This window comes from Erpetoichthys calabaricus, chromosome 16 (assembly GCF_900747795.2).
Source record: "Erpetoichthys calabaricus chromosome 16, fErpCal1.3, whole genome shotgun sequence".
NCBI classification, from domain to species: Eukaryota; Metazoa; Chordata; class Cladistia; order Polypteriformes; family Polypteridae; genus Erpetoichthys; species Erpetoichthys calabaricus.
Window position 1 is genome coordinate 22,189,538 of NC_041409.2, and position 12,173 is coordinate 22,201,710.

Below are 12,173 nucleotides of genomic sequence, written 5' to 3' on the forward strand. Positions count from 1 at the left end.
TCCTGTTGCTAATTGACTTTCTTGATAATGATATGGCTTGACCCAACAGCAACTACCAAAAGCTTTTCTTTGAAATTTTTAATGTATTTGCATATTCTTTTATTTTTTAACAGAAAACAAATGTACTTCTCATGAATTGTGGACACAGGCATGCCTCTCATCTGTTGAAAAGATTGTTAAAACTGTTACTCAAGTTCATTTGATAGCAGGTGTTCACCTATATTAAAACAATAAAACTACAGCTTCTTTGTTTCTCACTGTCACCACCAAGCAAACATAGCATAGAACACAACTTCTTCATGTCGACTCACCAATCAGGTTAAACTGCACATTGTTGGAATGGTCTCACTTACTATACAAAGTTCACATTCAAATCCACATACAAGCACATTTCCTTTTAAGGCACAAATGCTATCACTGAGAAATCACACTTCCATTTCCTTCTGCATGCATAGATTTGTACAGTTTGTGTCTTACATTTATATTGTGTTTGTAGGTTTTCCACTAATTGTTACCTTACTGATATTTTTTTCTTCACTCATAATGGAAGAATAATTGTATCATGGAATGTTAAATCAAGCTTGTTAATGGCATTCATTTAGCTAAAGCAAAATAAAGCAAAACTAATAATGTAGGCTAGAAGCTAACATGTTTTTAAGTTTTGCCTTTATGTTGGCCATTGCATCAACAAAACCTTCAATTTCAGTAATGTGATATTTACTGTACATAACAGACATTGAGACAGTTGCTTTCATGTAGAGCTTATGTGTCTGAGCTCTGCCAAGTTTCAGTCCAAGTTTTGCTACTTATTGCTCTATTATATACAGTATATATAGCTTATCTTTTAAATGCACTGTACATATTGCTGCTCTGTCTGTTAAATGCAAATGTAATAAGTGTATATAAATGATGTTTACTTTGCATCAACTATGCAAAATCTTACATTAATGTAATCTCCTCTTTGCATATTTTCAATATAAAATATACCATAATTATCTCACACATTGAGGAAATATTTAATTTTAATCTGAATATGCTGGGCATGTTTGCAATTGATTTCAATTTAGATATTCTTTATATATTGACCTCAGGTTGTCTCTATATTTGAAAATTATGTTTACCCTTGAGAGTAACCTTGTCACTTTACTGGGATATTCATCTCATCAGAAAACTTTTTTTCTTGCTTGAAACTGCATTCAACTTTTATTTGGAATAAAAATGTAAAACTGTTACAGCAATTCTATTTTATTATAGTTTTCAATTAAGATGCATCTGGGAAATCGCTTTTATTTTTTTTTGATATTCACAAGATATAATTTATATATATATTTTATTTGTAATAAGGACAGATATGAAAAAATCATTATCACTATCAATATTTCACAGTGTGCTTGCATACAAAAATTATTGATGCACTCTGTTTGGTGAAAAGGAGAAATATTAATTATCAGTAATAAGCAGAGAAGTGTTACAATTTTATACGTAATATCTAGTGATGCTCAGATCAATCGGCCACCAATCTAAATGGGCTGTTTTTCATTAAAAATGACTTGATCGTTGATCGGTAAATTGGCCGATCACAAAAAACGATCTTTTCAGGACCTGCTTTTCTAGGCTTTACAGCAATGTAGATGTAGTGCTCATTATGGTGCGTATTACGGTAACTGAGCCAGTGTGCTTTTTTTTTTTTTTTTTTTTTGTTTTTTTTGCAGCGAACAGTCCTGTAGTGTAAACAAAGCAAGACAAGGCAAGAGCAGAGGTGATTGGAATATCAGTGTTTACATTAGAGAAAGTGGAGTAATAAACTGAGACAAATGATATCAGAGAAGTCTTCATGTGCAGTAAAACAAGCAAAAGGAATCGGTGAAGTCTTTGTGTGCAGTTAAACAAACGGGGGAAAAAAACGGCATGAATTCAGACCTTGTAATTTGTCCTTTAATTAAAATGGATACCATTTAAGTTTGGACTGTAAGCTTGTTTTAAGTGCCTCAGCTTTTCAATTGGAAACAAAAGATAAAGATGATTTTGAAATTGCCGGGGACTTTAAAGCACAGAGAAACATCTATATTTAGACTGAAGAACCCCAAAATGCTGCTTAGTTAACATTTTGTCTTGTTATTTTAACAGAAAAATATGTCTTTTGCTTATAAACCAGTTAAGCATGTTAGTCTTAAGTCTTCTTGATAAACAACTTATAGACATTTGATACATCTGTGGCTTTTTCATAGATTTGTACTGTGTTTTATTTGTTGCTTTGTGTCATACAGTATATGTTTTGGTAAGTACTGTAATATTAAAATGGTAATCAATATTTATAATTACACGTCAAGAATTATTAATGTCTAGCTAATGCTGTAAAAAAGCACCTGCATGAATATATTAAATGTATACTGCAAAAGTAAAAAATCTGTAGTGCAATTAATGACTAAAACCTATAAGCGCAGGTTAGATTTAAGTATTGTTTAACTGCTCTAAATTGATGAAATCAGTGATCTGTATCAGCCTTAATAAACCTGATTAGAGCAGCCTTGTAATCTTGTTTGTTCGGGGTTTGATGCCTATTCTGCAATGAGTTCTGATCAATAGGTTCTAGCTCTTTGTGATCCTGTGGCAATGATCCTGCTATTATAGTTATCTTAGCCACAACAAAGCTGTTTTTGGGATTCTGAGGAAGGCTATGAGAAATCTCTTTCACTTAAACGCAAATAAACTGAAGGCCCAGACTGTCTATTGGAATTCACGATTGCCTGTGATTTCGTTAAACTTACTGCTATTGACATCATCACTATTTTAATGGACATTTTCTGGGTTTACCCAGGATGGCTGGTTGCCCACAAAGAAACATCCATCTGATCATTTTCATCTATGTCCTTTACAGCTTTGCTTTAAGGTCCACTTTTATCAGCTGTATCTTTTTCCCTTAATATAGTACACCTCACACAGCTTTCATAAACCTTTCCTTTCAATGCCAGAGAGAGTCAAAAATAGGGAATCTCCTGGAATGTCTCTCTTGCACCTCTTATTTTCAGTATTGATACTTTGCGAACACCTCCATCAGCACTCAACATGTCACCTGCAGCTGTAGACATTCAAAATAAGCAAGGAATACCACATTATTTTGTTGTGTGATTGCATCCTGCACACAATCATACTGTTTCAGAAATTTTCAGTAACTGTACTAGCTTAAAAAAACGACCAGGTAGAGCAATGAAAGGTTGAAATGATATTTTACAAGTAAAGACCTCTATTCAGACTCTGGTTAAAAAAAAAATGTTTAACAAAAGAGGAAAGTTTTTGAAAACATTGACAAATCACTTACACAAAACAAAAGTTCATGCATTCTGCTACTTAACTCTAGAATCCCTGAAGCCTACAAAAAAACTCGTACTCCCGGGTCAAGCCAAGGCTCCTTTTCTGTGTGTGATGTACCTGGAGTTGTATAGGGTAAATAATACAGTATGTCATTATTTTGATTACAGGCATTTCATGTGTGTTCCGTGTCTACAAAGATCTGTGCATGCGTGAGAGAGGCACAGACAGATTTGATCTCATTCAAGTGGTTACTAGAATATAAAATAAACACTTTCACAAAGAAAAGAAACGTGATTATAGTAATACTTTTAGTAGCAACACTGTATGCAAGTATACAATATTTAGATCCTTACAGATATTAATTCTATATTATATTTACTTTTAAAAGAGTTTTCTAAAAACAGTATTTTTCTACTTTGATAATAAACACCAGTGTTGTTAAAGTGTAAAACATTACAATTTTTCATAAAGCATATAAACTATAGTCAGAATCTACACTTTATTATGTTTTCTAAGATAACCTTAGCAAGAGACCTAGAGCTGTAAAATTCCCTATTTAATGGATTTAAATAAATGTTCACTGAGTGATTAAATCCAGCAATTGTATCACTAACGAATGATGCATCATACTGTAAGTGCCACCTTTTGTTCATTTTTGCAAGCCAAGCACTTAATGCAGTAGCTAACCCATAAAAGACTGCTAGCAGAGGTTGAACTATCCATTTTTCCTGGCTGCATCTGTAAGTAACAGAACTTACAGAACACTCTCACACACTTATTAAAAGCAAAGGCTGCTCTCACCGCCTACAGACTATCCTTCACAGCTCTACATCTTTTATCCACTCAGTTCCAGAAACCCCAGTATTGGATTGTGTTTCTCCCATGCACCCTCTTCTTCCACCTCTTCAGCCCTTTTGCTTCCAGCATTCACATTGATCTTTCTTACATTTACCTTGACACCCTTGGCCTCCAGACTAGCTTTTCACTACAGTATATTATCCTCAATTTTTGCTACACTTTTTGCCATCAGTTCAAAGACATCTTTGTACAGGAGCTCCCATGACAATCCTCCATGTCTGGTGTTGTGGAAACAACTTTCCTCCATTTTCATAGAAGTCATTCACAGAGATCAGATGAGAATGTAGAACAATTGTTTGTTTGAACATAGATTTGCACAAATGTCTCGGTCCATGGAGTGATCCCTCAGTAGTACAGTATATTGGCTTTTATGTTTCTCTGCAACCATTACCTCATCTCATACATCACAACATCTGACTCTTAATATGCAGAATTCTACCATCATAACCAATCAACTACAGCCACCAGTAATATCTTATATATGTCGATTCTTCCATTATTGTAAACCCGCTTCATTAATAGGGTGGCCTGGGCTTTCTCGCTAGTTTGTCCTTGATGTTTAAGGGAGTGTTCATTAGGCATTTGCTTCATTTTAACCTTGGGAGATGAAGCTGGTGGTATCTCTAAGATTATACTGACCTTACATGCTCAAGCTTTAAGCTGTGTTTAGTTAACCATTTAGTTCCCTTTAACCCTTTTTCTTATGTTTTAATTATTCATTGTTACAACTTCATTTAAATCTATACTTGAAATAAATTCTAAATATTATATATTAACCAAAAATTCCATACTGGTCAAATGCTGCATCTCTATCATGAAAAGAAATGGACTCAGAATGAATCCCTGGTGCAACCACAACTTCACCTCAAAACCCTCACTGTTCCCATCTACAGTTCTGACCACCATGCTTCCACATACATTGACGTCACTGCAGGCAGTATCAATCACTCACACTCAACCTGCTCAATATGGACCTCACCACCTGTTGTGGCATCTTTTACAATGCCTTCTCCAAATCTACAAAAGCATAATACAAGTTCTTTCGATTGCTTGATGCTCTTCCTATATTTGCCAAGCAGCAAAGGTCACATAAGTTGTTCTGTTTCCAGGCATGAAGCTACACTGTGTTTTGTTAAACTTTTCTCTGATCCCTAATGCTTTTTGCTAGAACATTCACAACCGCCATCAATACCAGTTCCAAAGGCTTGATCACTTTTGTTGACTTGCACTCCACTGAATCACACTTTCCATTATATAATTAAATAGGCACAATACTTTTATAATCATTAGGAATCATGTCTTCATGCACAATTATTTTGCAAATGTCAGGTATTCAACTCTTGGACCTTTTACTGCCTTCAACATTTCTGACACCATCTAAGCTGGACCCATCACTTTATCTGTCTTCATCTTTTTCAGTGCTATTGCAACCTCCTCTTTTGAAAGTTATAGTTCAGTTCTTCTGTTTTCTCACTATGAAAAACATCCTGTTCCTCATTCAGCAACTTCTCCTTTTATTGTTTTTTTTTTTTTTCAAGCAACTCACACTTACTCCAGCTTGTCCCTCCTCTGCCATCTGCTCTGTGATCCTGAACACATTTCATTTTTTGTCCTAATTCTGCATCTCACTTAAACTCTTATTTCTGTCTTCTTGCCCATGAACAACTGGTTTTGTAGTATTTTGCTTTGCTTACTTATAGATTGCTTTGTCACCTTTTGCCTTTTATCTCTTCCATACTTATAGTATTTCTTCTTTTCCTCTATATCTCAGCATTTCACCTCCATGTTTGCTTGTATCTCAATGATTCCTTTGGCCAAATTCAGACTAATTCTGTTGTTTTCAACCAGGCTTTCGTTATCGCTTTCTGCTTGTGATTCATTTGTGATGCGTTTGAGACCTCCTTCACTCTTGCTTCCAAAGTTTTTGTAAATTTACTTCTCATGCTGTCCTTCAAATTCAAGACTTTCACCTTTGGCACATACTCCTCCTTTACTTCATGCTTCTACTGAAAGATCATCTATAGCCAAGTGATGTTGTGGTGCACAGTTTTCTCTAGGGATCACTTCTACGTTTTTCACTGTGTCCTGATTAACTTTCTTCACTAAAAAATAAAATACTAGATTCATGTATCACCAACTTGTTTTCCTCCTTCTTTAATATGAAGTTGCACTCAACCAGTTTGGTTTCATCACTAAACTCCAGAATCCTCTCACCCATTAGTCACCTTTCTTCAAGCACCTTAAATGTTACCCCCATTAACCAGTAACATGTCCGTAAACTTATATTTTTCTTTATTGTTTGGATCAACCTGTGGTGCATATGCTGAAACAATGTAAAAAAAAAAAAAAAAAAAATCATCATTTGACCATTTTACCCCCACCACTTTGACAGTTTTTCTAATATACTTACAACAACCCCAGCATTGCCATCACTGACCTTCTGTCAGAAATACTTCTTCTTTTCACCATTCACAACATTCTTGCACCTTTACCTTATAATGTTGTCTCCTGCATTTAGCACACATTCTCCTTCTGTTCAATACTTCAACTCATTTTTCCATTTTACTTTCTAGTTGATTTATAAGCTTTTTTTATTGATTTATGGTGACATGTAGAGTTCATATACTTTCTCATCTATACCTTTTGCATGATAGCACATGCAAATAAATGTCTCTTTTTAGCCTCAATAGCCATAATGCACTGTTCTGGGTGAGACAAAATAGAGACTAAACATTACACACTAAGAAAGAATCTGCTTCCTAAACAAGTATGGGCACAAAAAAAATCCAGGATTTACAGTAACTGACAGTTATTGCTGATTTTTGGTATGCATTTACAGTTAAATCTGAGAAGGCAATACATAGCAATTCTACCCATATGATGTTTATTTTTTATATTGTCTATAAAATTATTCTAAGTGATCTTTATATGCGTAAATGTAGATGGATTACACTATTTTTAATGTCTAAAGTTTCAATAAAGATCTTGGATGGATGTAGTGGAATGAGTAATCATATTTGATTACTGAGGCTTGTGTTGAACCTTCTTTGCTTTTAACACTAAATGAGTCAACTTGATGGTAAATTTTGTCCAACTTCTGAGCAAGTTGTGAATAAGTTGTGGTTCTGAAAAAATGAATGTACAGTTTAACACCATTGCATGGTATGTATTTGTATATCATATTTTGGCTAGGTGGCACTGAAAAGCTATGTTCAGTTAAAATATGACGGATTTTGGACCCCCATGAAATTTTGACTGTCACTGGGTCACTGGCAATAAAATAAGTATTGACAACAAGAAACTCTGCTGTTACCCTAAGTAAAAATAGGAAGAGGCGAGTACTGGCCCATGCTAAGCACTGCTTGTAATGTTAAAGGAGTGACGGCTGCAGAATGTGATATTGTATGTGTATATTGTGTAAATTTAAATAAGCAGTCAGATTGAAAGTTGGTACTGATTATATAAATTAGTATTTTTTCTGACCAGTGTGTTTTGCTAAGCTGTCCATGCTTAATCCTAGAAATTTGATTCTGTTCATCTGGACAAAGTTTTTAAGTGGGAGAAATATTTCGAGACTTATCGAAGTCTCTTCCTCAGTCTCAATTGACTGCAGGATTCCCCAACCTTATAAACAGTACCTTTGCTTAATCACAGAGACTAGCACCATTGATAAAGGGCCAGTTGATCAGTGATATGCAAATTGTCCACTGATTAGTAGACGTGTGAACCATTCATAGAGGGTTGAGGAATGGCTGCAATCACAGCATTGTAAGATGGCGACAGATGTACCCTTAGGCCCCCTCCTCTGTTCAGAGATGGTCGTTCCTTTTTTACGTAAATGGCCTCCTTGATTCCTCTCTCAAACCAGCGCTCCTCCCTGTCCAGGATGTGCACCTCTTCATCTTTAAAGGAGTGACCACTATCCTGTAGATGTAAATAGACTGCGGAGTCCTGGCCTGACGAGGAAGCTCTTCTGTGTTGTGACATGCGCTTAGCCAGTGGCTGCTTGGTTTCCCCGATGTACAATTCACGGCACTCCTCCTGGCACTTAACTGCGTAAACTATGTTACTCTGTTTGTGCCGTGTGACCCGATCCTTGGGACGGACCAATCTTTGGCGTAGCGTGTTTTGGGGTTTGAAAGCCACTGAGACCCGGTGTTTCGAGAAAATGCGCCTCAGCTGTTCCGATACTCCTGACACATACGGGATCACATTCCTCAACCCTCTATGAATGGTTCACACGTCTACTAATCAGTGGACAATTTGCATATCACTGATCAACTGGCCTTTTGTCAATGGTGCTAGTCTCTGTGATTAAGCAAAGGTACTGTTTATAAGGTTGGGGAATCCTGCAGTCAATTGAGACTGAGGAAGAGACTTGGATAAGTCTCGAAATATTTCTCCCACTTAAAAACTTTGTCCAGATGAACAGAATCAAATTTCTAGGATTTCCTTACCTGGATTATTGAGCATGCATCGAGATGTCCATGCTTAATGTTCATTTGGGCTTCAGTCTCATAGTAGCTGTTTATTGTACGCTTGCTGATGGTGCAGGATTTGGTACCTTGCAGTACCATACGAGGATGAAATGATCAGGCTTTTCTTTTTGCATATGGTTATATAATTTGTTTTTGAGGTATGTGGGCCAGTAGCCAATAGATATATTTGAAATGCCAATGTGGCAGGCAGGGTGAACTCGCTGTTATGATGTCTGTGTTAGTTAGACAAGCCTTCCTTTTAAATGGGGATGGTTGTATAATTATTGTGAAGTAACAATTATTGTGTTCCAATTGTAGAAATATTTTTAAATTTGTTTGAATTGATTGGACAAATAAAAAAAAAAAAAGTCATAAATTGTCTAGAAAAGTAACGTTTGAAATTATTTTTAATTTCTATACTTGTTGTCCCCAGCTAATGTACATCAAGTTTATGACCTGTGTACTCTCAGTGAGCAAGGTACAGTATAAAGTAAAGTAATTTAATACTAAAAAGCATAACATAATGAGTAATAATATTCAGAGACTCGGGTATGTTTTGATAGCAATACCAAAAAAAAAGTAACATACCTTTCTATTCATGCACATTAAGTTTAACAAAAAAAAAAATCACAGCCATTTTGGTGTTTTTGTAAAAACTACTATGAATGTCAAGTGTCTAAATATTTCGCTTGCTCAGTTTTCCAAAAAGTAATTTAACTATGCATTTGTTTCTGTATGTTGATTAATGCTGACTAGCGTGTTTTCTTAATGTACAGTATATTTATTTTAAGAGCTAATAATTTAGTTACTTTCAGTTACAAAATTACCAGCGTTTAAAAATGCTTAAGGCTTAGTGTTAAAAAACAAAAATAATGTATTTTCTTTTAGGAGATTAAAAAATAATACTTCTGATAATTTTGACAGGCTGTTTTTTCAGCATTTCTGTTATCGGAAAATGAATCAGTTTATTGCCACTCCTAGACCCTAATCCTGGTAGTGACTCAGGCAGACATGGCACAGCTTAAAAGGCCAAACAATGCTGTTTCAGTATTTTTGTTCTGTAGAAATGTGAACATCTTTTCTAGATACCGTCAGGGTAACCTAATACTGTTTTACTTTGTGTAATTTGATAACCCAAATGCTTAACGGCTGTCTTTACTTTGAAATTTTGTCAGTCTGGGAAAAGTTGAAATGATTTTGTTGCGTTTGACAGATAATTACAGGGTGCACAATTCCTCTTTACTCTGGCGTGTGTTAGGAAATAACCCTTGCTTGTGTTGTATAAGTTATGTTTAGGCATTGTTTATTCAGATACATTGCCAAGATCATTTATTTACTCTTAGTCTTTGTCTTGATTGTCTAGTATTTGTTTGAACTTCTTTGATGTTGGATTCTCATAACAGGCATCAATTCAGTTTTATGTGGGCTTGTGCTTTTTTTTAATACAGATTTGCTGTTTAGTTTACATTAAAACATTTTCAAATCCAATTGTTCTTAATGTGCATGCTCCTCAAAGGACATTGAATTTATGTATTTCTGTTGAGAGAATAGCTGTAGCATTATGAAGTACCTGAAAATGTTCAAAGTCATTTATTTGTTCATTTGATTTATTAAGTGTATTAATGATTATAAAGATATTACTAAAATTAGATGTTTTACTTAACTTTTTATCATAAGTAACTTATCTGTTTTGTGTGATTTACATTATTGGATACATTGCAATTAAATATAAAAAGATTAATATGATACAAGCATTTAAGATGGACTTTTTTTCAAAACAGTAGGTAATTGAAATCATTACAACAATATCACAAGAGTATCTGTTCCTTTTTTTTCTTTTTTCATTTTCCAGGAAAAAGAGATTGTCGAAGGAGTCTCTGTTGGTGCCATCCTTTCTGACTATCAAAGGGTCAGAGTAGAACATGTGTAAGTCTGACTTTTACAGTTCAACATTTTAAAGTCTCTTTATCTTCATTTCAGCTTATGACTGTTGGTTATTATGAGTAACCAAAAACATCTAATCACTGTTTATTTTTTATTAGAACCATTAACAGTATTCACTGACTCGACACTTTACAAGTAACTACTAAAAGTATCAAGTGTATAAACTGGTCACTAGCTTATAGTCACTGCATTCATTATTGTAAAATGTGTCAGACAAAATTACCAAGAGGAAGTTTTGTATACTTTGCAAATTGCATCAATAAATATCAAAGAGAGCTTTTAAAACTAACACAGTTACAATTTAAAACTGCAATGAAGGTACTTAACAACAGTGATATACAGAGTATACTGTACATGTTGTCTGCTGCTGTCAAAGCTATAGGTCCAGATTGTTATACTATAGTATATATTGTATTGACAGTACCACCTCAATGAACAGCATTGACTATTTAAACATGAAAGTCAAAGAACATCAGTTAAAAAGCTTGAAATACTCGGTAGTTCTTCCATCTGTTTTAGAATGTTGAGAGAGTTTGTAATCTCATAAATATATTTTGAAAGAGAGAAGGTGCCACTTGGTTGAATGGACTAGACTGAATGCTGAGAGTTGCATAATGGTTGTTTTAGACCAGTGAGTAGGACAGCATCAGGAGTTATCAGTGGCCTGCCAGACCCATGTGGTGTAAGCATCACATACAATTATGCTAAGATTATGAACTTTAGATGTGCCAGGTGAGGGATAATGTACTTCATACCGTTGGTTAAGATCAGGAGTTTGAAATATTTATAGCCTGTTGAAAATGTCTGTAAGAAGAAGACCTTTAAAGGTCAATATAAGAAGCAATGAACATTAGTCTTTAACATTTTGTGTGCAACGGTATAGTTGGATTTTTGTAATGGTGTGGAAATGGTCAAAGAAACGACAACAAAAAAACCAAAACTTTGGGGCATGATAAAGCTATGACATTCAAATGTCAGTGTATTTTCAAGTTCAAGTCCAAGGACTAAACCTGATATGGTAATTTGGTAAGAAGGATTATTGTAAATTGAGTTTAAGCATACAATAACTAATGCCATGTTTCATAATACATCTGCATGTTCAAATCTATCCTTTACAATACTCCAGATGCCTGCTTGTTTATTGGTATAGTCAGAAAGAGCAATGGCAAACAGCCCCGGTGACAAAGGCCAGTCTGGTGTAGTTCTGCTGCTAAGGTGAAATATTCAGAGTTTATATTATTTCACAAAAAGATACCCCAAAGTCAAAGTATAATAGTTTAATCTATGCAAGTATTTTTGAGTCCAGACCTAACTTACTATATTATATTAAATAACTATTCTAATTGGACCCTTTCAAAAGCCCCAGGAAGCTTTGTTTGGTGAAGGTTTTATGATATAATTTTCCATTTGACCTTGAAAAACTATAGTTGGAATGACATTTTTCCATTCTTTTGGCTAAGGGCTTCACCAAAATCTTGACCTCAAAGCTTAGTAATGAATTTGGTTGGTAGGATGTTCATTCAAATACATTTTTATTTCTCTTTGAAATAAACAGGGAATTTGCTCTTTGCTCTGATTAAA

General features: G+C 34.7%; 1 protein-coding gene across 1 annotated transcript in view; it reads left to right on the forward strand.

The window, feature by feature from the left end:
* Positions 1-12,173, forward strand: part of dph6 (diphthamine biosynthesis 6) — a 357,108-nt gene that overhangs the window by 117,341 nt on the left and 227,594 nt on the right. Inside the window, exon 4 of the mRNA XM_051919800.1 lies at positions 10,501-10,574. Coding sequence (XP_051775760.1) covers positions 10,501-10,574 — 74 coding nt within the window. The remainder of the gene's footprint in view (positions 1-10,500; positions 10,575-12,173) is intronic.